Source organism: Artemia sp. Qi Xiang Cuo, chromosome 5 (genome assembly GCF_049724085.1).
Source record: "Artemia sp. Qi Xiang Cuo chromosome 5, ASM4972408v1, whole genome shotgun sequence".
In the NCBI taxonomy this organism is placed as follows: domain Eukaryota; kingdom Metazoa; phylum Arthropoda; class Branchiopoda; order Anostraca; family Artemiidae; genus Artemia; species Artemia sp. Qi Xiang Cuo.
Window position 1 is genome coordinate 48908876 of NC_142798.1, and position 27874 is coordinate 48936749.

Here is a 27874-nt window from a genome sequence, read left to right on the forward strand (position 1 = left end):
AAGGAAAATTCCCAGACCGTTTTAAAGTTGCCCGTATAACCCCATTTCATACGAATGGTATTCAAAATGACCCAGGAAACTATAGACCGATATCTGTTTTCCCCATCATTTTCCGTGTTTTAGAGAAGTGTTTTAGTATTAGAACGATGAGTTTTTTGGAGGATCATACGTTACTGGTAGAGACACAATTTAGGTTCCGTAGAAAAAGGACAACGGAACAGGCGATGATTTGTTTCACAACTATTATTATGGAGGTATTAAATAAAGGTTTTAAAATAGGTGCTATATTTTTAGATCTGATGAAAGCTTTCGACACTGTGGATCATGAACTTCTACTTAAGAATTGTGAGGTGTATGGTTTGAGGGGTAAATTATTAAATTTTTTAAGAAGTTTTTTAAGCAATCTTTATCAGTATGTCCCACTGTATGATTCTTCTTCCGAAAGAAAGTGTAGCAAAGTAGGTGTTCTGCAAGGATCACTTCTCGGTCCTATATTGTTCTTGATATTTAATAAAGATTTACCAAATTGTCTAAATAATTTTTCCTATGGAATAAATTAAGTGAAGGTAAACTCGACTAATAAAACAGTTTCACACTTTGCTGATGACACAACAGCCATTAGCACAGCTAAGACAGCGGAGCTGCTGCAGATTTCCATGAAGTAATCAGTTAATAGAATTATAGCATGGCTGAGGGTAAATAAATTAATTATTAACATGGCTAAGTCTAACTTTGTTATTTTCTCGCGATCATCAAACTTTTACCCATGGATCGAGGAATTAGATATGCCCAATGGCGTTATAAACGGACTGCGTCTTTTAAATACCTTGGGATTGTAATAGATGAAACTTTATCTTTTAAGGAACATGTAACTTTAACTAGCAAAATTCTGGCAAGAAATCTCGGTATAATGAAGAAACTCCAACATTGTTTTCCCAAGTCTGTCCTTCACCATCTTTATTTTTCTTCAATACACCCACATATACTTTATTGTTCGAGTATTTGGCTCTCTACTTTTTCTTCTATCCTAAAACCAATAAGAGTTCTACAAAATCATGCCGTAAGAATTTTAGCCGGTATATCTCCATGTATGTCTGTTCGAGAAATTTACCCAACTTTAAAAATTTTGCCGGCTGCAGGCCTTCGTGAATTCTATATATTGTGGTTTATTTTTGGACTGCAGCAGGATGTTCAGCCTCGTTGTTTTGGTGATTTATTGTCCATTAGGTCTACTGTTCATTCTCATGATACAAGGGGTAGCGCGGACTTCTGTGTACCTAGAGGTATATCTTCCCGTTCATGTTTTTCTGTTTTTTATAGAGGTACACGGAAATTGAATAGTTTGAATAGTGATATTAAGACTATTGGTGACCCCAATATTTTTAGAAAAATCATTAAGGAACTGCTTTTTGCTGAATATGAGTTTGGATTGATTGATTGATTTATTTATTGTGGGGGTTTTGTTGATATGATGTTCCCAGAGGAAGTATAATATATGATATTATTTTGTGTTTATTGTTTAGTGTGATGGCATTAATGGTATCGGTGGCAAAGGGTTCTTTGTTTTAAGGATTTTGTTTTCTCTACCTCCCCCACAAACAAGCTTTGCTTTTTAGGGGAGGAAGTAATAATTTTTTGTTGATATGTTTTTTTCTCAATAAATCTTTCTTTCTTTATTTCTTTCTTTTGCCGTTACGCAATAAGGCCGTTTAGCAATTTGCAAGAATACCTAGACAGAAGCATATATTATGTCCACTCATTACGTTAAAAAATAAGCAATTTGGTCTTAAAAAACATATAAGTTCATAATATTTGCCTTATAAATATTTAGAGTGAGTCACGGAATTTTATTTGAACATCAAGTGAAGCAACTCAATTTGCTAAATTGGAAAAACATTTGCATCTAGCGATCGTTTACATCCATGATAGCGATTTTGAGCTTGGATACAACATATTCAATATTAATCCTACCAGTTCTGGTGGAAATAAAACACTATCTGTGAAATTGGCAATAAGTATTCATTTTTTTATCATTATTATTAATTAGAACTGTCATACTATAATCTTAATGACCAACTGATTTTTAATCATTTAGAACCATCCACTAAATATTAGCTGAATGGTCATAAATGGAAAGAGGCAAAGTTGATCTATGTCCGAAGAGGGAAGGGGATGTCTTAAGGTGTGTGGGTTTATAGGTGCCATCCTTTGTTAAGGAAATTCACATGAGCAGTATTTATTTACCAGGTCAATAATTTCGGAATGTCCCCTAGATAATCCCTAAATTATCTTGAGTAAGGGAAGGTGCAACATGTCTATATGTGCGAAGTTGGGGGTTTTGGAATAGGCACGGGTACGAGGGCCTCACTTCTGAAACTGTACATTAAAAAACCTTGGATGAGTCTGTTTGTGAAATTAAATAAAACAAAAACCAACACGTTTTTCAATCAACGGTCCTTGTGTTTCAGCAGTCGTTCTTAAAGAACTGGGACAAAAAATTCAAAGTTCATCACAAAGAGTGAAGGGTTGAGGAGGGGGCAGCCCCTCTCATATACACAATAATTTCTGTTCGTTTCAAATTTCAATGTTGCTCCTTACTTTCCGTTGATTTTTTTTTTTTTTATTTAATTTCTGATTGTTTTTCAAATTCTGCCCAAGCCCAAGAAAGATATGATGTGGGGTACCGGCCCCATAAACCCGCGATTTCTTGCTGACAAATCGTATATATCCATACTAGGTTGTTATCAAGGCCGTAACCAGGATTTTGTTTCAGAGGGGGGTTTTACTCAAAGATTTTTTTTTGGGGGGGGGGGGTTACCCGAAAAACCTCAAAAATACATAAAAAATTTGTTTATATCCATTTTTGTTACGTTTCAGGAGGGGCTCGAACCCCACCCCCCTACCCCCCCTCCTGAATACGGCCTTGGTTGTTATCCAGTGTTTTTTCACTGTGAAAAAACAGTGAATAAGGAAAACACTGATTAAAAAAACGTCGAACAAAAAAAAAGTGAATAAAAAAACAGTGAATGAAGCGAAAAAATACCAGTGAATAGAAAAAACAGTGAATGAAACAAAAAACAGTGAATAAGAAAAAGGTGAATAAAAAAAAACATGGGAGAGAATGATTCAAACATAAAAAAAAGGAATTCCAACTGTTTAATAAGCTTCTTCCTTGCGATACACAGCTTAATCAATCCACACTCCAACCACCAACACAAAAATCCACCGGCCCTTTTCCATAATAACTACCACAAGCAACTCACCGCAGCACCAACTAGCCTGGCACAGGTACGCACGCTCCTCCATCCCGATCTATTTAAAGCCTCCCCCTTTACATCCTCCCACGAAGTTCCCATTTCCCTTAAATGTTTCCTTACGACATCCTTCCACCCCAACCGACGAGGACTTGCTTTTCGTTTATATCTAGACGGTTGTCGAGAGCTAAATAGCTGAAGCACATAATAATATGATAATATACCTGATAATATAATAATAATATAATAATAAATATATAGTATAATAATATAACTGATACACTCCATAATAACTGATGTACAATCATGCTTGGTAATAAACCTCAATATATAAAAAAGTATAATAATAATAATAATATATTGAAAACCCGTCGTATACAATAAATGTACAATGACAGAGTATACAAAAATGCAAAAAGAGGAAACAAAAAGAAAACATACTAAAGAATAACAACAAAAGCAACAACTTCTCAAATAGTATACAAAATAGTACGAAAAGAAGAAACAGGAAGATAACATACTCAAAAATTACAACAGAAACAACAACTTCTTCTAAAATAGCAACAAGGACAACAACTTCTGAAAGGCGAAAAAAAAAAAAAAAAAAAAAAAAAAAAAAAAAAAAAAACGTGCTTTAGAATTGCTGGTTTTGTTTTTTTTCCGGCTAATAAGTGTCTCTACAGCTAGATTTGTGTCCGCTAGGTTGTAGCGCCCAATCAGAAAACATTTTTTGTCCATGGTGGCAATTTTAGTAGGTACTTGACAAAACGGAAAAACAAAGAGCGGATTTTAGACTTTTCACGGTTTGCCAAGAGTTTCCAGAAAAGGGTCACATATAATATATGTGGCAGAGTGATAGCGTTCAAAATACTTGCCAGTAGTGGACGGTTAAATCTCAGTGTGGATTTAACGATCAAGGCATAGGAGCTGGAAATTCGCCGTTCAAGATGTGAGATCAGGAGGGAGCGGTATGCTGTAATGAGGTACCTATTGGCAACCCCAAATATACTATTTTATCAACTGGTTTTACTGAGCAATCGCCTAGTGTGACATTAGTAGGAGGGTCTTTCTTCCAATTGTAAAGCAAGACTTCCGACTTTGGGAGTTAAATCTCAGACCGACTTTCTCGTAATTGGACTGCAGACATGAGAATATTTCTGAAAGGCGGTTAAGCGTCCGGCTGAGATTCAGCGTGTCATCAGTAGAGCATACTAGGGAGATATCAATGGAACTGAGAATGCATGATAAAGAACAGCTGTCTTGAGGCTCAATAATGTAGTTGTTGAAGAAATTGGGGGATAAAACTTCCCCCTGACGGGCACCTTTACGGAATGGTATCAAAGCTGACCGTGGGGCTGGCGGAAGGCCTTTATCGTGAGGGAGCTCGAGTCGCACGTGAAGGCGACAGTAAAGGCCCGAATGATATTTGAGTTCACTCCTCTTTTAGCTGAGTTTAACAACATAAGCGCATGAATCAATGAATCAAACGCTCTCTGCAGGTCTAAGCCACCGATCGCTAGGCTTTCTCCTGATTTGTGTGCATCCAGGAGTGCATATGCAAAGACATGGTGCGCTTCAGCACAACCAATACCGCGTTGGAAACCGAATTGTCTTGGTGGACTGCAACACAGTTTCTCAAACTCATCTACGAATAAAAGTTCAATTAACTTTCAAAGAGAAGTAGCAATCGTGATTGGACGGAAAGAGGAGCATTGCCTGGTAATTTTTCCTTTTTCAGGAACTGGCGTAAGATCTCCAATTGAGAAAGTGGTTGGGACAATATCCTGAATGAGGATAATCTGCATCAGGAGAGTTAGTTGACTAATGAGAGCGGGCCCACAACTTTTTGGATGGAGTGCACTAATCCCATCAATTCCGAAAAATTGTTTAGGTTTGAGGTTAGATATGGCATTGCATACAACGCCCTCTGCTAAAATATTATCACCCTGAAGACAACTATTTAAGATGTCTTCCAACTCAGCTTTGTATCATTCGTTGAGGGCTGGGTCAGGAGGCAAAAATTCTGACCCATAGTACGTGTACCATTCAGAATCAGGGATAACAGATGCGGACAAACATTCATCGCTTTTAGAGGACAGAAAACGCCAAAGGAGAAGGATTAATTTTGGCCCATGTAGATTCGATATCAATCATCTTTTTTCTGTGAGCTTTTAGCTCCTTCGCGAATTTTCTTTTTGTGAGCAGGCGGATTGAATTGACTACCCCCGAACGGGGTCGTCCACAAGCAATCCAAAGTTGAAGCCAAAATTTAAAATTAGAATGGATATCCACTAACTCTGGATTTTCACACCAGCCAGGAAGTGTAGGATGACGGGGTCTACTTAGAGGGACGGCAGCACAGCGAAGGGCATGGCCAATTTCTGCGCAATAAATATCGACTGATAGTTGTGTTTCCTCCTTTGAAAGAGCAGTTAATCTAGAGAGAAGATGGAAAGGAATACGGATCTTACTAATGACTCTGGCGGCTTCTTCTTAAAATAAAACAAGGTTAATTTTACGCCAATCACAGCGAGACCTAGGATGGGTTTTCGAAGTTGTTTGCGTTTGTGTATCTGAGCTGTGGCAAAGAATCTCAGCTGAGAACTGTATTGGTAAGTAATCATATAGCTGCAAATCAGGCACAACCTTGATAGGCGAAATCCTGAGATTTGCAGACGCAACTACGTGATCGAGATCCGATGTAGACATTGAAGTGTGTACGTGTGTAAAATTTAAATCTTTACACTTCAGATCAAACTGGTCTCCAAAAATACCAAGCAATAGCGTAGAATGTAAAGACCTAGATAAGAGCAGTTCATTAAAACCGCAATTGAAGCCACCAACTTGCATTGAATGATTAAGGATCTAATAGGGTTAATACACTGGCCGAATTCATCACTAAAAAAAGTATAAGCACGCTCCGAATACTCATCATGGTAATTTGTATGCAAATATACATTAATAAAAACACAGCCCTCAACACGAATCGCTAGAAAATTATCATTGACTTCAAATACACTAGATCTTAGAGTCGAACGAACGAAAGTGGCAATACCACCGGAGGGTCGCCCTTTTCCACTTAGCTGCTTCGCTGAAACTAAATAAACCGACACTCCGCATTGTTCAGTCTTTGTACTATTCGGGATTAGATTTTTTAGTCCTTCACAGTTTATATCCTCAGCTACATTTCGAAGCCCAGCTATGTGCAGGGGTTCTCGAACAGTAATTTTGAGATCGGGCTTGGAAGATTTTCGCTGCTGCAGCTTTCGACCTGACCACAAGCTTCCATTCGTTTGCAGACTTGTGAAGTTCGCTAATGTCATTTGCATTTTCACAGAAACTGTCTATGAAAGCTTTCCGGTCATTTGGGCCATTGAGTTCCTTGGGGGGATTTTTCAAGACAACAGAATAGGAAGGATCTTTGGGCTTAGACATTTCAGGTGCAATACGACTGCTTGTGAAAATACTGACGGCTGGAGTGGACTGGGTAGCTAAAAAACTATCAAGCTTCCGAGAGAGTTCATTTACTTTGGCAGTAACTGTTGCATTCACCACATCTCCGATGACCGGAACCGAGCAGGGGTTAAAGATGACAAATTTTGGCATGCTGACATTATTTTTTGCAGCTGCTACTAGAAGTTTGCACATTTCAATGATATTGTCTTCATCTTTAGAGTAGGTCACAAGACGATTCGTAATATTCAACTCAGTATGAAGGATTCCCTTTGCCTTTATAACATCTTCATGTGTATAGACAGCAACACACGCTTTTATGATACAGTCCAATTTTATTCCGTCTGTAAGTGCTCTCGTAACACAATTCAATAACGGATTCAAAATAATTTTTTCACTTTCAGCCATCGTAGGTCGAAGCTTAATCAAACCTCAATGTAAAGTCGCAAAACAAAGAATTACCCGTAAAGGGGGGCTTTTTTAAGTCCCCGCCACTTTCCAATAAACGCCTTCTAATTATCCAAATGAAATAATTCAATCGAAATGAAATAGTCCCAATAGTTCAATCACACAGCCTGACAGTCAACATAACCAAAAACCGGTTTTTTCAACAGATAATTCTCTCAGAAAATAAGAGGTGTTAACTGCATGAATGCTTGACCTTGACTGTATGTGTTCCTTGTGCCTTTTAGGGCAAATTTTGAGTCTTACTTCATCGGCCAAATGTAAAAAAAATTAAATAAAGAATTAAATTCTGGCAGATAAAAACTTCTGTTTTATTTATTTATATAAAAAGATTGTCTTGAAGCACATAGAAACAGATGGGAGAAATGATCGAAACACAAAAATAAAAAAATTAGGACATCCACAAAATTTGTAATATCAGTTCCTTGTGACACCTGAGATTGAACCTGGAAACCTTGAATCAGGATTCTCAGCTTCATCCGCTTAGCTGTCACAAGGTCTTTGAATGTGTGTTTTTTTTAAGAAGCTGTCCACAAACTTTTCATACAAAATTCATAATTGATACTTTTGATTTTTTTTTTTATGGAGGGTTGACGGGGCTTCGAAACAATGACTGTGGATATATAAAAGATTCCATAACTGACATATAGGTATTACTGACACGGTATTCCACCTGTTGACTATAAGCGGCCAAGCCTAATAGGCTTAGGTTCTACTTGTTCGCCACCTGTGAGTCCTAGCAAATTCAGCCCCAGATTTCGCATACGAGTCCAGTGGACATGGTTCGTCACGCGTCAACCCAAAATCAATCCAATCTTTCATCCCTTAGTTCTATGACTATCTACCTTAGTTCTGCCCTAGGAATGACGTATGGTTATTCCTAGGCTGTTTTCTGATTCTTGCTGATAAATCATACATATCAATAATAGTAGAAGAATTGTTACCGTCCGGCTTTTTCAATCCCTGCATAAAAATTTAAATGTTGAATTGTAGTTGAAATTTGGGGCAAAATTTCAACACTAAGTCAAAATTTTGATGAACAGTATTTTTGCTGAACAAGTGTTTAATAGTATTTTTAGTACAGAAGTTAGGGTGGAGAGAAAGAGGCATTACGGTCTATATGGATGGGAATTCTCCCTGACTTTTGATCTTCTACGCGACTGAAACCATCGCGATCTCTACAAAAAGGTTCTCTGAAATTTAAATGCGCTGTAAACATAAGTTTGAATATATTACTGCATTGTATGAAAAAACAATGAATGTAACATTGTATGAAAAATGAAAAATATTACCATTTAAAATCGCTGAAAAAAAAACTCCTGGTGGCACTTCCCTCCAGGAGATTTCCTGGCAAGGTTCATCATGCCCCACCTCGACTTTTCCACCTCTGGTTCGGTAGGCATCTAAATACAGTATTTTGTGCTACATAGACGAAGAATATCGCAATGGAAGGGGTACTATTACCCCCCCCCCTCCCCCTAGCCCCAATAATAAAAGCATAGACTAAAAATATTCTCGAGAATAAAGAGGGATTAGATATTAACTTCTAGCACCTCCCCTTCCCCAAAACTCATTCTATGTTTATCTGAAGGCTCAATGACTGTTAGAATAATTAGGCATTAAAATACACTCATAGATGCATCTGCCCCCCCCCCCCAACTACCTACAAAATGGCCTATCGCCCCTCCTTCACAATGGTTAATGCACACTTACACATCACTGTGTATAATTTTAGGAAATAAGAATCAAATTAGTTTAGCTAAATGAAGCTTTAGAATAAATGCCAGAAACATTTGTCCGCAACAAGAAGGGAGATATTACCCCGCAGGACCCACATTCAGGTTTAGTCAAAATCAAGGGAGATGAGAGATTAAATCCTACCCCCTACCCCCCTACCCCCTCCCCCCTCCCCTCACACACACACACACCATTTTCTGCATTTACATGAAGAATCATGGAGAACCAAACAATTTGGGCACTGAAATAAGCATTTTTAGGCATCTGTCCTTACCACCCACCCACAAAATGACCCACCACCCCTTCTTCATAATAGCAGATGCGCAATGATGCATCAATAACAATTGTATAGACTACATCACTTTTCAGGAACGAATGCGCCACATTCAGCATTACTTCCTCTGCAACTGGGAAGCTCAATACATACTTTTTGATATTTTCAAACCAATTGGCTATCTTAGAATTTTCAATAGATACCAATTTGGTTCTCTGTGGTGCCACAAGATGGCAAAAAGCCCCACTTTCCTGTGGCACAATCTTTTTGGTATCTTAACTTGGGCCCAAAAACTTTTAATTTCCGTTTGAATGAGTTCTCTCCCGATCTTCTAGGACCATTGGTTGGATACGATCACCCCTGGAAAAAAACGCATACATGACCTTTCTTCTGGAAAAAAAATATGCAAAATTTAAAATTTTTGCAGGAAGGAGTTTGAAAACTCCACAATATGGTTCCCTAATACGGTAAATCTAATGGTGTAATTTTCATTAAGATTACTTGAGTTGCTGGTGGTGTCTACCCCTTTCTCGAAAATCAGGCAAATTTTCTCAGGCTCTTAGCTTTTGATGGATAACATTAACTTTGATCAAACTTATATATTTGGAATCAGCATAAAAAGCCAATTCTTTCGGTACATTAATCGTTATTAAAATCTTTTTTTTAGATTTTTGCTTACTATTGGCCCGAGCTACTCCATACTTACAGTTCATTACCTAAGAACTGGTTGATACACTTACTGTACTCTGATATTGCAATATCAGCTTCAGATTTGTAACCAGCAGGCTCACAGACCCTCAAACACAATTTTCGGAGAAAATCCTACAATATTCGTGACATATGCGCTTAAAGCATTTGAATTGTAATTTGACTGTCGATTGTTCCGACTAAAACTCGCTATGGCGTGCTATAGGACTGCAGAGGTATATAGGGTGATAAAGTGACATTATGCCCCCCCCCCTATTAACGAATCTCTACTCTTAAACAGGGCACTAGAACTTTTAATCTACAATTGAATATGCCCAACCCTCAACAGCCATTAAACACATAAAATAGTACTTACTTCCAACTAGTTTTTCCAGTTGCTCAATTAGATTTAGTTCAACCCTATTTTGCTCATTCAAATTTTTTTCCAATTGTTTTATTCGTTCATCAAGTTCAAGTTTCTGCTGAAAGAAAAATAATGAATTCTTTGTTGAAAACTGTTAAAATAAACTACAATACTAAGTCCTCGGTACAACTAAGCGCAAAAAAAAAATTAAATGAATGCATAGAGCAACATTAAAACTTAAGTTAAACAGAAGTTATACTTCCATGGGCGTAGGCAGCATTAGGCAGCATATTGTCTAGGGGGGGAGTGGGGGGGGGGAAGTCGATAGTGTGATGAGTTTTATCAACTGCTTTTTCCAAACCATCTGCTTTTCCAGCCATATGTAATGTAAATTTGAAGGTCTAGGGGGGGGGGGGTAGCTGCCCCCCTGCCCCCCCTCCCTACGCCCATGTATACTTCCTTCACAACCTGCTCATCTACTATTCTTCGTGCTAACGTCTGATAATGCTTTACTGAAAGCATTTTAGAGTGTAACAAACCTAGCCAGTTGTAATTACAGGTTTTTCAAACAACTTATTAGTTTGTCATTCATAATGTTTGATCTGAAAATTACACCACCGAGTTAGAACAAATTCTGACTTGTCAGTCAATATCAACACACGCTAGAGCGGGGTTGTGTCTACCTTATTTATTGTACATTATCAAATTTAAACAACGAGTAAAAACTAAATTCTGTTTTAGTTTTCAAAAACGTGCCAAAGAATTCCATGAAATATTAGAAATGCTTTGTAGTGATAATGTTTTCATTCTGAAACTATTTACGAGCGATATGAGCAACTTAAAATGAAAATGAACTAGCAGAAAATGAGCAACGTTCGAAATGTCCAATAACCTCAGAAACAGAACAGACCGTGCAAAAACTGTTTGTTCAAAAAAGCGAATAACTATTCGAGAGCTTAACGAAGAACGCAGCGTCTCGTATGGGTCCACACAACGCATTTTAACAGATGATTTGCAAAAGAGGCGAGTGAGAGCAAAATTTGCACCCAGGGAGATGAAAAGAAGAAAAATCGTGTCTCATTCGTATTTGGTCAGACAAAGTGCTAATGTCGGTCCAGATCCGCTTTTTCAGTTTTAGCACCATGTGTGACCTGGTTCTTGAAACTGTAACTACAAAAACTTGTTGATACCATTCTTACCATTGAGAGGACTGCAACAGACCAGCTGAAGACCCTTCCCTAAGAATTTTTCCAATAAGGATCGCAGTAACAAATTCAAAGTCCGGATAAGTACATTGCTAGCCAAAGACAGTACATTGGAGGAGACTGTATCCAGTTCCATGTCGGCTTATTACTTTGTTCATGATAGAATTATTCACTGTATCGTTTCTCATTAAACCTTGGCTGTTTAGAGACAGATGCACCATCACACCCCCGAAAGGTCTCCGAAACTGGAAGGTTAATTAACAGGTTTCCTCACAGTTTTCAATTAATTACAAAATCACAATTCATACTCGAAACCATTTTTGTCCTATTCGGATCAAAATTTTGTTTTGAAAAAAAAAGATGGTTAGATGAACTTAAAAGCGAGTTATGCTATGTGCAAGTTCAATGGGGTTTATTATCAATCTAAAAACTAAAGTACACATAATAACAATGCTCGGTCCATTCCTGGGCGCCGAGAACCTCCATAGCTACCTTTTAAACATAATACGCAGCGTGGTCACTGCTCCTACTCTCAGAAATAGCCTTACGTCTCATTTTTTCCAGCATAACTACCAATTATCCTCCTACCCTTTGCCCCAGGGGAAACCGCCTCATCATTATACCAAAAGAAAATAGAATCCTAACTTAATTTTTATCTCTTTATATTTAATACATTACATAATTTATTTTTTTTACCATTATTTAACTAATCTTTTCCAATGCTACTCTTCTTTTAAATGACGCGAGGGAGCTCCTACCTCTCAGTTCCTCGGGGAACAAGTTCTTTGACCTTGCACAAGTTATATTCGTAGCAAATCCGATCGTATAGTCGGGGTGAAGGGCATTTGCAGGTTTGAGGATGATCGGGTATTTACATTATGCTGGTCCGAGATTGGTCGAAATAATGTTTTAAATGCAGACGGGAGTTCACCAGCTAGAATCTTGACCACAAAGGTCAAGCATGACTGATGATACAGCAATTCCATTGATAAATAGTCATTATTTTTTACAATTAATTCCAAAGATCGTTTATGAATTGAATTGACCTTCATCGGGTGAGATTTAAAAGTCGATCGCCAGATCATTGCACAGTATTGTAAATGGGGTTTGATATGAGCGTTGTATAGCAGTACTAGTGCTTCCTGTGGCAAAGTGTTCTTTAGTTTCTTTATCATTCCAAGATTCCGAGATATCTTCAGCTCTACTGCTTGAATGTGATAAAGGAATGACAGGTTCTCATCAAGCAGGACTCCCAGGTATTTTGCAAAATGCTTTTTTGGCCAACTGATCAAACTTCTGGGCATTTCCATACCACACACCTCCGGATTAGTAGTTGGTGCGGCATGGGAACTAGAGCTAAGCACGATTGTATCCTATCTCAGTTTTCATAGATTATTTTGATGCAGTTTGTCCTAATAAACACTGCAAATGCCATGGGGGAACATGATATAAAATGGGAATCTAAAACTCATCTTAACTTGAATTGAACAGGAGGTTTGAGCGTCCTAGATAAAGATCTTGGCGAAAATGAATGTATTTTTGAAGGTTTTGATAGGTCAAACTACAAGAACAGGTTTGAAAATTAATGCTAAGAAGACTAAGGCGCTCAGACTAGAAATAAACAAGGATGAAGAGATTATGTTCGGAAATAAGAAAACCAATCAATTGGACAGCTTCACTCACCTGGGTAGTATTATTAATAAACACAGTGGATGTAATGAAGACGTAGAAAGTAGAATAGCCAAGGCACAGGATGTTTTTTGCGATTGAAAAAAGGTTGGAAGCAGAGGAGGATAACTCGGCGGACTGAGATTAAAATATTGGAGGCAACAGTAATTACAGCAGCCAACTATAGCTTTAAAACGTGGGCGCTTCGAAAGACTGAGGGATATTTGTTAAATATTTTCCAGATGATTTGTCTAAGGATATTTTTAGGTACTATTTTGACTGACTTCACACCAAGCAGAAAATGTGATATGATCTTGCTTTCTAAGGCTATTATGAAAGAAAAGTTAGGATGGCTAGGCACCTTTTATTGATAAAGGATGACATATTGCCTAAAATTGCGGTTTTTGGCTATTCACTTACTTGACTTACGGCTCTTGCCAGGGGTTCGGCATAGAGAACTATGAGACCAGGCACCTCCAGGTTAACCTATCGCTTGCCAGGCTCACGGCTATTTCTGCTGGGATATTGATTTGGGCGAGATGTTCGTTGGTTTTTTCTTTCCACCTAGTGAGGGAGGGGAAGGGCGTCCTTTGGTCACTTCTGTCCGTGCAGGGTGGGGTCAACCCATGATGGGGCGTCATGTGGCATGCAAAGAAGGCAGCCATACGAGCAACCAGTGGGCTGGGCGAGCTGCGTCGAGAAACGAGTTTGCAAAGTACGTGAGAGGCGGGTATGGCTGCTAACAAATTCAGTCCAGTGAAGACTCTCGATTCTTTGAAGATCTTTGGTCTGAGCAACATCGACGGTGTGGAGGTCATGTTTTGCGGCTGGCCACGTCTCCGCTCTATAGAGTACCACGGTGCTGACTGACGCACTATAAATGCGGATTTTAGTATCGCGGCTTATATCTGGTTTTTGCTAAATGCTATTCAACCTCCCAAAAAATTGCTGACGCTTTGGCTATTCGAGATGTAAGCTGTTTTGTGATCGAACCATCAATCGACAAAGTGCATACCATACCAGGTAAGTGGAGTCTTCAACCGCATCTATTGGGTTGCTCCTGATGGCGACTTTCTTTACAGTAGAGAGAGATGTAGGGGGCTCGATGGGCATAACTTTGGTTTTCTGCCAGTTGATCCACAGAACAACTTTAAATCCTGGTAGGACAAAAGCTCCGGATAGTAATGCCCTCCCCCCCCCCCCACTCTGGTAAAATTTTCTGGTGATGCACTTGGAACGAAGCTGTCTTACCATGAGCAGTTTGATCGATAACTCTCTGAACTTTCGTTTCTCCGCAAATGAGCTCAGAAGTTTCCATCATTACAAGGTGTTTCTAGTTCTGTCGTTAAATCTTGTTTTCTGTGAAAGAGTCAATTACAAAGCTTCCGGCTCGATTTATATTGCAAAATCAGAACCATGTTATATTCGTGGCAACTTCCGAGTCGTTCTGCAATGGAGGCAAGACATGGAAACGAAAGTCTAACAGGATACATTTTTTTATGGCAACAAATGCCATATATGTTTCTCCAGATGCAAAACTTAAACAGAGCAATTGGACCAGTCGGTGGATCAAGAGAGGAGCTACCTAATATCTGAGGTACAACCCTTCTGGTAAAATTCTTTCAAGGCCATGGGCCTTTTTTTTACAATACAAAAATCATTCACTCCAATAAACTTGTCGATTAAGTGGCCAGTTGGACTTCAAGCAACTTCGAAAGAGATTTGCTACTGAATTAAGGACCCGTTAAAGGAAAACTATTATGCTTTTCAAGTGGCTATAAATGGTTATTCTCGTCTTGAAAACCTAGGTCTTCAAAGTCAAATCTCTAGAGTGATGGAATTGGAGTCCAGAAGGGTGTATATTTTTTTTTCAATGTACTATTAGTTAGTGCTCTTAAAATTAGATCTTACAAATTTAGGGGCTTCATTAATGACTTAAATATAGGGAGGTAATTGAGGCTATATTTTTAAACCATTTTTAGGGTACAACTGTTGATTACGAACTCAAATTTAGGGACTCAATTTAGATTAGACTTTTAAAATAGTTATTTTTTGGAAAGATCCTGGAAGAATGAGAACTGGAAAGATAGAAATAAATCAACCTATGCTTAAAATTTAGTTATTATCAAGAAAAATTTCGCAATACTACCCGCAGTCTTTATGGGCTATGGACCCAAATGAAAGTTAAAACAGCATAAAAAGTTATGTGTCATAACAAAGTTATTGCATTATACCATGATAGTCTGTTATATTACTGAAATAAATTATGCATGAATGTTTGCATGAACCCAAAATTTCAATAGACAAGCCCCTGAGATTTGAAAATAAGAATGGCAACTTTGATTCTGCTTAGGCCCTCCATATCTTTGAAAATCCTGATCATTTAGTTCTTTTTGAAGAGGGAACTTTAATATCTAATGTAAATGGCCTACTGCAATCTTTTAAAGAGGCAATTGAGATCAAAAAATATATTAACAGAAATTTTGCTATAAATAGAGCCACAGGAGATATTTCCTTAAGCCCAATTTATAGTATCTTAAAATTAAAAGACTCAACTAATATTTTTGCCCAGTCTAATTTAAGACATCCTGTCCGCATATCTGAAAATCGAGGTTGCAGGCAGGCAAAATCTATTGCAAAGCAAAGAATACTTATCTAATCCAATTGGTGAATTGAATTTCATTTTTTTTTCTTGCCGGTTTTTTGATTCAGTATCTTTTCCCTTCTTGTAGAGTTCACTTCAAAAGGTTAGATTTTGTTTTTGTTTGTCATGAGCACTGAGGACGACTTACTGAGTCGGCTTTACTTCCTGGCTGAAGGGCCACGAAACGGAAATCAGCACCGCCGGTTTGGACCTTAAGGGTCTAGTGCCGTCATACTTACTTACTGAGGACGACCGAACAGAGGTCCCTGTCGAAATATATTTGATTCTTTGCATCTTTATATTTTGCTACTGGCTGACAAAATCCGCGTTTTTTTTTACCTATTTTATTTTATTTTTCGTTTATTATATCCTCTCTTTTCTTCGTTTCATATGCTATATTACTGAATAAAGTAAAGTCCCTTCTGTTGAAATTAAATGTCAAATGAAATAAATAAATGAAAGAATTTTCTAATAATGCATGCAATAAAAACCTTGAGAGCTCACCTCCCATATTTCGTCCTGAAACTCGTGCTTTTCATTCTTCCTCCATATAGAATAAAGAGAGATCATCCAAACACAAATACACATAAATCCAAAACTAATGGTTGCATTCCTTCTCATGTTTTCATTAAGACAAAATATCAAAATTTCAAAACGACAATGGCATCACCTGAAAAAAAGCTATCCAAAATATACAAAATAAAAAGCTAAATATCTTCACTTGAAGCTGATTTGGGTTAGGTTATTAGTTGTAATTAAATAAAAAAAACAAGTTTTTTTAACTGAAAGTAAGGAACGACTTTAAAAATTAAACCGAACATAATTTATTCCTTTTTTGTTGGGGGTGGGCCCCTCCTACACGCATCGATATTTCCTATAAAGTTTTTTTATTTTTTAAAAAATTTGTTTTGTTAGAAAGTAAAACTTTAGCTTAAAGAGCGAGGCGTTGAGGAGGGGACAGCCCCCTTCATATACGGAATAATTTCTGTTCGTTTTAAGTTTTAACGCCGTTCCTTACTTTCAGTTAAAAAAACTTGTTTTTTTTATTTAATTTTTGAACGTTTTTGAATTAATGCAGGTTATGATTTTGGCTCACCGTACATGAATAATTAAAACAAAATTTGCATATTATATTTGGTTAAATGGCTTTCTCGAAACTTGTTTAATTTTATTTACGAACGTTTTTATCAGTAATAAATATACGTAACTTAGAATTAACTTACGTAACGAACTTCTATATTCATAAATTTTTAACACGTATATTAGGGGGTTCGCCGCCTAGTCAATACCCTGCTCTTTAAACTATAGTTCGAATTTTTTTTCCAGTTCTTTAAAAATGACTTCTTAATCATAATCAGTTGATCAGTTGAAAAACTTGTTTTTTTTTATTTAATTTCTGATCTTTTTCTTTAATAATGCTGGGAAATCCGGCACCCCCTTCATAGCAATGTCCCTTCCCCCATGAAAACTTCCTTCATGGAAAGATCCTTCCATATAGCCCCCAACCCTCTCCTTCCCCCACCTACCAGAAAAAATCTCCTCTGAAAAAGTCTGTATACTTCCCAACAACCAATACTATATGTTAACATTGAGTAAAGTTCATAACTTTCAGCCCTCCCCCTGGGGACTTTGGGGGATCAAGTCATCCTAAAAGACATTTTTATCATATTTTCGACCATGCTGAACAAAATGGCTATCTCAAAATTTTGATCGGGTGACTTTGGGAAAAAAATGAGCGTGGGAGGGGGCCTAGTCGCCCTCCATTTTTTTTTGTCACTTAAAAAGGGCACTAGAACTTTTAATTTCCGTTCCAATGAGCCCTCCCATGATATTCTAGGACCACTGGGTCGATACGATCACCCCTGGGAAAAAAAAACAAAACAAACAAACAAACAAATAAACACGCATCCGTGATGTTTCTTCTGGCAAAAAATGGAAAATTCCACATTTTTGTAGATAAGAGCTTGAAACCTCTACAGTAGGGTTCTATTATACGCTGAATATGATGGTGTGATTTTCATTAAGGTTCTATAACTTTTAGGGGGTCTTTCTCCCTTTTTTCGAAAATCAGCCAAATTTTCTCAGGCACGTAACTTTTGATGGGTAAAATTAAACTTAATGAAACTTATATATTTGAAATCAGAATTAAAATCTGATTCTTTTGATGTATCTATTGGTATCAAAATCCCGTTTTTTAGAGTTTCGGTTACCATTGAGCCGGGTCGCTCCTTACTTACAGTTTGTTACCACAAACTGTTTGATAGGAGATAATTCTCAGGGACTTGATACAACAATGAAACCCAGCTGATTTTCCTATAGTGCGCAGGATATGAAACAATCACTTGTTGGGCTGTCTAAAAAACAATGGACACAACAACCTGAGTCTACACCCTCTATAAATCTAGAGAGAAAAAATATAGCTTGGAATCTGCATTAAGTCCTAGAAAAAACCTTGTATAGTCCTAAGGTCTAGAAAAGGAGAACTCAACCAAGCTTATTTCTTTTTTTTTCAAAGTTGACAAAGATTGTCTTTACAAAATTTTCCAAGCCAAAAAAGTAGGCAAGGGGAAGAAGTAGGAAATAGAATACCTCTCCTTTAGATAAAATTTGGGCCTAAGATAATTTGTTCAGCATTTTTTCCTTTTTTTTTGATAGCAGGGCATTGAAACATCATGAGAGTTGTTTCTAAGTTTGATTAAAAGCTAAATGTCATAACTAATTAGTTTTAAATAAGTTTTTAACTTATATCATAGTGTAAAATCTAAAATAAGTTACCTTTTAATGTTCTATTAAGGGCTCAAAAGTGAATTTGGCCTACATGCAATTATTTTATTTGGAAAAAGCATAAATAAAGGCATTAGGTAATGTATTCACTTGCTTCCCAGCTAAATTATATGACAAAGCATGAATTTACTGGCTGTTATGGTATAAGTCAAAAATTAAGGCTATTGAGAAGGAAACATTGGAGCAGTTGTGCTATGTAGTATTTATTTAGTACTTTAGTATTCATTTATTTAGTTACTAGATGTGCTTATGCTTATATTGTAATTGCTTATTCCTTGCTTGTGCATGTGATAATATTATTTGCTTATGTTTGCTTGTTTTGTTGGTGCTTGGGTCTGAACATCTTGCCTCCAGTTTCTGCGTGGTGTCAGAATGAATGGAGTCATGCCACCATCAATAAACTGTGAGACAGACAATCTTGAAATAGAATGGACAAAGTTTGAAGAGCATTCAAGACTGGCACTTTTTGGCACACTAGCTGTAAAAAAAAAGATAAAATACAGTGTGCTTACATCCTAATTGGATTGGTGAAAAGGGTAGATATTTATAAGACCCTAGAATTTCAAGAAAATGAGAAGGACAAAGCAGAGCCATGTCTAAAAAATTAAGAGACCATTGTGCACCAAAAAAAAAACAAAGTGTTTGCAAAATATGTATTTCAAAACAGAAATCAGCAAGAAGGAGAGACATTAGATAGCTATAACCTATATTACAGATATAAAACTATTAGCAAAGCCATGCAAATACAGAGAAAGCAAAGAAATGATCAGAGACAAAATTTTGTGTGGTATTTTGAACTCCAAAATACATGAAAAACTCCTTGCTGAAAGAGATTCCTTAAGATATATGAAACGACCCAAGCCTAACTGAAAACATTTGTGAAAAATCTGATGAAAACCAAATACAAATTAAACAAGAAATAAATGCAATCACAAGAATAAATTTCAAAACAAGTGAAACCAGCTCACCAGGAAACTGATTGCATGAACAAAAAAAAATAGGAACAGCAACTGCTTCAATTGTGTACAAAATTTTACAAAAGGACATATGAACATAAGCCCAGCAAAAGATCAAACATGCGCAAAGTGCAAAAAGTTCAATCACTTTGATAAGTTTTTCATAGTAAAACAATGAATCCAATCACTACAGCAGACACTCCCACAAGCAATGAAGAAAACTTATTATATGAAATAACCAAAGAAGGAAATAGAGATGAAATTTTTCCTACACTATTACTAAATGCACAGATAAGCCTTGAATTGAAACTTGACACGGGAGTGCAAGTTAACATCATACCCTGCCATGCCTTGCTAAAAATGAATCCAGTGCCACAGATTCAACCAACTACACAAAACCTCACAAGTTACAATGGATCAAGAATCTCAACCACTGGTACCTGCTCCCTATTGTGTAATGAAGTCCAAATGTACAAATTTTATGTAATAGAAGATAATTCTGTACCTATTCTAGAGTTGCTGACTTTGAAAGAAATGAACCTAATCAAAATGATTCTGAACATAAAAAAAAAACACCATTGATAAGCTACTAAACAAAGCTACTAAACAAGATTTATTCAATGAAATTGTAAGGATGGAAGGTATCTGTGAAGTATTCCTTAAAGATGGGGCTATACCAACAGTACACCCAGCAAGAAAAGTCCCAATCGCTATGATATACAAACTAAAAGAAGAACTAGAAAGACTTGAACAGCATAATATCATACAAAAGGTTGCTCAACTAACAGAATGGGTAAATTCAATGGTAATGGTTGAAAAAAAAGATGGAAATGTAAGACTGTGAATAAATCCAGTTGACTTGAATAATACAAAGACCTCACTACCCCATACCTACTTTTGATGATGTGATAGGTGATCTCTCAGGTGCTACCATCTTTTCTAAGCTTGATGCCACCTCTGGATATTGGCCAATTGTTTTATCAGAAAAAGCTTTATATCTTACAACATTTAGTACCATCTATGGACAATACAGATGGAAAAGATATCCTTTTGGCCTCATATCCTCTTGGGATGAGTTCCAGAAAAAAATGGAAGAGATTGTTGAGGGTCTAGAAGGAGTAAAAATATTAGTAGACAACATCCTTCTTTATGCCCATACCCCTGAAGATCACTGTAAGAGACTAGAACTATTATTAGAAAGAGCTAGACAAAAATGAATATGTTTTAACAAAAACAAATGTGAATTTGCAGTTAATTATGTGTGCTATATTGGACACATAATCAGCAACACTGGAATTCATCCTGACCCCCCAAAAAAATGAGCTATTACTGAAATGCCATCACCCTCAACCAAAGAAGAATTACAAACCCTGCTCAGAATGCTAAACTTTCTTTCAAGATATATACTCAATCTTGCTACAAAAAATTGACCTTTGAGAGACCTACTAAAAGATGAAATAAGCTTGAAAGAAATTAAACAGACTATCATATCAAACCTTGCATACTTAAATAAAACCAGTGATATAATCCAGTTGGAAGTTGATGCCTCTAAACATGGACAAGGGGCAAGAATCTCATCTGGTGGAAATATATTTGGGTATGCTTCAAGGTCTCTATACAAATCAGAACAAAATTATTCACAACTCAAGACAGAACTGTTTGCAATTGTGTTTGGAGTCAAACATTTTCACCATTACATCTATGGCCAGAGGATAGATGTCATCATTGATCACAGACCACTTGAAAATATTCTAACCAAGCCTCTACACAAAGCAACTACAAAATATCATACAGCAAAACCCCCTACCTCCATTACAAATAGGTACAGAAGTGAGCATTCAAAAGACTCCTGATGCAAGGTGGACTAAGCGGAGAGTTGTTGATGTTAGCCATTCACCTAGATCATACCTTATAAAGAATGAAGATGGTTCAATTACCCAATGTAACAGAATCAATCTGTCAAAATGTTGGAAAATTCCCATCAATCAAATACAGACAACCTAAGTGGCAATGTGGATAATACAACTACACATAATAATGCTGCATACAATAAACACAAAGAAAATGGCATCCCAACAGCTTCTATCCCTACCACTACAAATATCAGAACTTGTTCAGGATGACTAGTCATCAAACCCCAAAGAATTGATATGTAAAACCAAAACAGATCTTTAATTTTTGCAAAAGAAAGAAGATGAAGCAGTCATGCTATGTAGAATTATTTAGTAGGCTACTATAGTATTTAATTATTTAGTTACTAGACATGTTTATGCTTATATTATAATTTCTTATTCCTTGCTTGTGCATGCAATATTATTATTTGCTTATGCTTGCTTATTATGTAGGTGCTTGCATCAAAATAAATTGGTCATCTGAACATCTTGCTTCCAATTTCTTCAAACATGTTAAGAAAACAATTCATAATATGCAGAAAACCATATTTAACACATTTGCAGGGCATTTCCCCAATAGATAGCCTAACCCCAGCCCCTATTTTGCAAATATATAGCCCAAATTATATATTTTCTATGCACTTTACTATGTTTCACTCTTGTTTCAACCTGTGTAGCCTACACATAAATTCAACCAACACTGACAGAATCAAAAAATGTAAAAACTAATGGGAAATATATAATTTGGGCTATATATTTGTATATTAGAGGGGAGTATAAAGTGCAGTAGAACTGTCTTCAAAATGTGGCAATTACAATTTTTAAATATATTATAAAACAAGAATTGTTTTCTTGACTTGTTTCCTCCTTAATAGCCCAAATTCTAGTTAAATTCTAGTCCAAATTCTTTTTTGCAGTTCATATTATTGACTTAAGAATAAAGTAAACATACCACTCAATGCTTTTTTTGTGCTCTTTCAAATATAATGATCATTTTTGCCACAAATGGATTTTATCCCCACCCCTATATATACCAATTCAGGGTATATATTTGCACATTGAGGGGGGGGGCTGGGGTAAAATTTATTTCAGATGCAAATGAGAGATAATTTTAAACTTTACCCCCAACCCCTAATGTGCAAATATATACCCTGAATTGGTATACATAGGGGTAGGGGTGAAATTCATTTGCAGCAAAAATGATTTTTAAATTTGGAAAGAGCACAAAAATAGGCATCAAGTGGTATGTTTACTAGCACTTTAGGGGGGGGGGGGCTGGGTAAAATCTATTTCTGATGCAAATGAGAGGTAATTTTAAACTTTACCCTCACCCCTTAATGTGCAAATATATAGGCTACCCTGAATCAGTATATATAAGGCAAGGGGTGAAATTCATTTGCAGCAAAAATGATTATTATATTTGGAAATAGCACAAAAACAAGCATCAAGTGGTATGTTTACTTTATTTGTAAGTCAATAATATGAACTACATAAAAATTTACCAAAATTACTTCAGCCTATGCCTATACTTAGCTAGTCTTTTCCTATCTTAGAATCCAGATTAAATCCAGAAACCACCTTGTCAGAACCTGCTGTCTATTGAAAATTAACTCTTGTCAAAACTTGATTTTTTAAGCTAATCTAGGTAGGAGACAAATAAGTTTTCTAGGTCCAAATTTGGATTAATTTTTGGCAGTTCATATTATTGACTTATAAATAAAGTAAACATACCACTTGATGCCCTTTTTTATGCTGCTTCCAAATATAACAATCTTTTTTTGTCAGAAATAAATTTTACCACCACCCCTATATATACCAATTCAGGATATATATTTGCACATTAGAGGGGTGGGGTTGAAGTTTATTTCTGATGCAAATTGGAGGTAACTTTAAACTTCACTCTCCCCCCCCCCGCGTATGTAAAAATATATACCCTGAATTGGTATATATAGGAGTGGGGGTAAAATTCATCTCCCAAAAAAATGATTAGCCTATTATTTATGTAAAGAGCATAAAAAAGGCATTGAGTAGTCTGTTCACTTTATTTGTATGTCAATAATAGGAACTGCCAAAAATTTACCCAAATTTGAGCTACCTATAACTTTAATTTACTTTCTGAAGCTTTGTTCACCAAGCTTGCTTTGCAAAGACAAAAAGAAACCACAATACCTAGGCTATTAGGGCTAGTTCAGCCTAATTGGTAGTTACAGAAGGGAAAATTTACCTTCTTTCAGATACCTGTGTATATTCCACCGAGATATTTCGGACAAATTATATAAGCAATTGCAGAGAAAAATACGCACGGCTTTCGTCCTCTGTAATGTAAGCAATTAGGCCAGTCATCTATTAAATTGCATGTTTCTTGTTTTTAAAACTTTGCCCCGTTCTTCAGCATCTGTTCTTGAGAAGCAAAACTGCAGGATAGATGACTGTGCTGAACCGAAAGTAAAGTGGATTGGCTTTGGATCATCACTTGATGTAAGAGTGTAAAATGATCTATGACAGCTCCGCTAAAAACAAATAAAAATTATCATCAACTTTACATTCTAACGCATGCAGTTTGATGGGCTTGCTTAGACGAAATGGAATCAGGTAAAGAATTTCAGTACAGATTTGGCAAAGAAGCCATTTTTAGTTTGCCCATTGAACTTCTTTTATTGTTCTGCTCTCTTATCCAGCAATAGCCAGACTTTAATTACTGACCTCCAGGTTCAATTCATATTAGTATGGACTCTAAAGGATCCAAGAGAAAAAGGACAGTTACCATGACCAGTTCGTAGAAGGGAATACTGTATCTTCTTTCGAGGAAGATACGTCAAAAGTCTTTATCGCTGACATAAGTTGAAGCCCTTTCCAAAGAAATACTGCTGCCGCTAGCTCCTGAGAAAGCCAAGAATTGCATATTGAAAGTCTGTCTACATTCTTATTCCTAAAGCAAGTCTCTTCACTGCTATATAAAATCAATTAAACCAGGATGCTTCAGAAAAACGAGATTAACAAAATATCTGAAAGGAAAGCCTTCGGGATGTCAAGAGATAACTCTATATTACTTCTACAAGGCCTACATTTGCTGTTAGATACATCACTACCTCGTGATTTACGGTATTTGCTCGAAGAGAGAACTTAATCACACTAGAGGCACCATAATGCTTCATTAAACAAGTTGCTCCATTTTTTGTCAGAGCTGCTTCATATGGAAAGCGCTGTTGTAGAAACTTTGGAGGTGGTTCTTTTGAATGGATATTGAAAATTTCAAGACCCTTTTGAAGATTCAGAATTAATTGGAGGCAATCAGTCCCAATAATAGTTACTTCACTATATTTCACCATACCAAATTATTTCACTATACAATTTGCTCTTTTTTTGTCAGAGCCGCTTCATATGGAAAGCGCTGTCGTAGAAACTTTGGAGGTGGTTCTTTTGAATGGATATTGAAAATTTCAAGACCCTTTTGAAGCTTCAGAAGTAATTGGAGGGCAATCACTCCCAACTGCACTTACTTCACTATATTTCACCATACCAAATTACTTCACTATACAATTTGCTCTTTTGTTGTCAGATCCGCTTCATATGGAAAGCGTTGTCATAGAAACTTCGGAGGTGGTACTTTTGAATGGATGTTGAAAATTCCAAAACCGTTTTGAAGATTCAGACTTTATTGTCCCACATAAATATATACTTTTTAGCTGCCCTTCCCCGACGGACATCCTAATAAAATCTTGAGATATAGATTTTGCTGAAAAGAGTCTTGAAGCATCCATTAAAAACTATTTATCCAGGGATGACAAAACCCCAACAGCCCTGGGGCAGGGGCTATAAGTTTCTTAATTTGCCTCTTTTTTATATTTAGGGCTTGCCATTGGGAAAAAGAGGGCATATTTAATTTTGGGTTTCTAAAAAGGCTTAGGGTATTAAGGTCTAACTTTCTGAAAATTAATTTCTGAAAACACAGTTTTCGTAATGAAAGTAAAGAGCGAAGTTAAAATTCATAAAAAACAACAAACACTACTTTGTAGGGTATGCAACATATTTTTAAAAAACTGTTACCATTAGATTCCCTAGTTTGTGCTATTTCCGAATAACATGGTCAATTTTCTTGCTAAGTGACCTCTCCAAGATGGTTGCAGACATATTCCTAGGAACATATTAAATTAAAAAAAAAAAAAAGTTTTTTCAACTGAAAGTCAGGAGCAATACTAGAACTTAATACGAACAGAAATTCTTAAGTATATGAAGGGGTTTCCCCCTTCTTAATACCTCACTGTTTAGGCTAAAGTTTTTTTTAGAACTTTTAAAAAATCTTAATAAACAAATTAAAGGTCCCTTGTGTTCTATCGTTAAATAATTGGAGCCAAAAGTCACACTTTAGCGTGAAGAGCGAGGTATTGAGGAGAGGGAAAACCCCCTCATATATGTAATAATTTCTGTTTCGTTTTAAGTTTAATGTTGCTCCTTACTTTCAGTTGAAAAAACTGTTTCTTTATTTAATTTTTGACGGTTTTTTAAACATTCCCAGGAAATCCAGCTTCTTCTCAATGAAAAATCCCTTCCCGCATGAAAAAATCCTCCATGAAAAGATCCTCCCACTTTCCCCCCCCCCCCCCTCCAAAAAAGTATCTGTATACTTCCCAATAGCCAATATTATATGCAAGCTATGGGTAAAGTTAATAGCTTCTAATCCTTCCCCCGGGGGATCTGGGGGTCAAATCATCCTCAAAGACATAGCTATTATGGCTTTCGACTATGCTAAACAAAAAGATTGTCTCAAAATTTTGATTGATAGAATTTTGAAAAAATGGACGTGGTAGGGGGGCTAGCTGCCGTCCAACCTTTTCGGTTTCTTAAAAAGGGCACTAGAACTTTTGATTTGCAAACAAAATGAGTTCCTCCCAATCTTCTAGGATAACTGGTTTGATACGATCTCCCTTAGAAAAAAAACACACATCCGTGATCTTTCTTCTGGTAAAAACTACAAATTCCACATTTTTGTATATAGGTGCTTGAAAGCTTTACACTAAGGTTCTCTGATATACTGAATATGATGGTTTATTTTTCATTAAGATCATTTGATGTTTTGGGGGTGTTTCTCCCTTTTTCAAAAATTGGACAAATTTTCCCAGGCTCGTAACTTTTAATGGGTAACATTAAACTTTATGAATTTTATGTATGCTGAATAAGCATAGAAATTTGATTCTTTTGATGCCTTCATTGTTACCAAGACTCTGTTTCTTAGAGCTTTAGTTATTATTGAGCCACATCACTCCTTATTTACACTTCGTTACCACGAACTGTTTGATAAAAACTGACAGAAGACACCACAACAATGAAATTTTTTCTTTTAAATATGCAGCATATTTCTATTTCCTTCAACATGTTTCTTTCCATTGCTATCAAATTTAAAATCATAGTAAATAATATTCGCAATTCTATTGTTCTCACTCAGGTGAAATCAAATTTCACCAAGTCTAAACGGCAAAGCCCATTTAATAAAAACCCTGTGACCTATAACAAGATCTGCTGCAGGAAAAATGCTATTAGTGCTACATCTAGGACCATCAGGGGGAGGGGTGGGTCCGGTGCATTTTCAGAAAAGCAGCCATTACATATGGAACGACCATAAAACTTATAATCTAATGGTTCTACTTTTATCTTAAAGGATGTTTTCTTAGAAGAAACCAAGCAAAAAATATTTAGTGGTTGATCCTAACCACCAGGGGAGCTCACACGTACCTATTTGCTATAGTCTGTCTGAAACACAAATTAATCGAGATTGCACACTATCTTTACGGTTGATAACAGACAGTATGCTCGTCTCCTTTGGCCTTTTAATCCAATAAAAAACGAACTACCTTTTTTGTATTGCGCGTTTTCTCTGTCATGCTTGAGGGTTCTCTGGATCTTATTGAAATTCTTAAAATTTAATTTTATAATTAAAGTTAATGCTCCGTTAAATCCGTACAATAATGTGAAATTTTTATGGATATGTTACATAACTGAAGGACTTACAAACCATGGAGATTATCTCGGCACCCTTTTTACGCTTCCCTGCCTTTCAACTCCAGAACTGGCACTTTATGGTGGCATTATCAAGACGAATTTACGATTAGAACAATGATATGATTACGAAATTTGAATTGACCCTTTAAATTTTTTTGTACAACTTTGCAGTTGCATGCTATTTCTGATAATCGGCAGACAATTTAGAAAACCAAAATGGGACCAGGGAGCTTGAGTGCGCAGGATGGGCTATTTCAAACCTCAGATTCATGGTTTTAAACCATTGAGTATTACAAAGGTATCTTATCTGTTTTTCAGCCTTCCCACTTTGGAAATGGCGGCCAAAGTACAATTTTGGATGTCACATAGCATTTTAAATTGGAGTTATCAAGCCGAATATATATTAAGCACTCAGATATAAAAATTAGGTTTCAAATGAGCCCTTAAACAGCTCTCTCTAATATTCAAGTGTGGTAGACAAAAAAAGGTGACAC

General features: G+C 36.5%; 1 protein-coding gene across 6 annotated transcripts in view; it reads right to left on the reverse strand.

The window, feature by feature from the left end:
- Window positions 1-23762, reverse strand: part of Mgat1 (alpha-1,3-mannosyl-glycoprotein 2-beta-N-acetylglucosaminyltransferase) — an 85109-nt gene extending 61347 nt beyond the window's left edge. For 2 of the 6 annotated variants that reach the window (XM_089089669.1, XM_089089667.1), the window contains exons 1-3: window positions 23608-23745; window positions 16256-16421; window positions 10247-10349 (exon numbers count right to left, since the gene is read on the reverse strand). In XM_089089669.1, the coding sequence (XP_088945795.1) occupies window positions 10247-10349; window positions 16256-16372 (220 nt within the window). In that variant the 5' untranslated portion in view covers window positions 16373-16421; window positions 23608-23745. Of the gene's footprint in view, window positions 1-10246; window positions 10353-16255; window positions 16422-23607 lie in introns of all 6 variants that reach the window. The other 4 variants (XM_089089668.1, XM_089089664.1, XM_089089665.1 and 1 more) reach the window with 3 other exon arrangements.
- Window positions 23763-27874: the final 4112 nt, after the last annotated feature.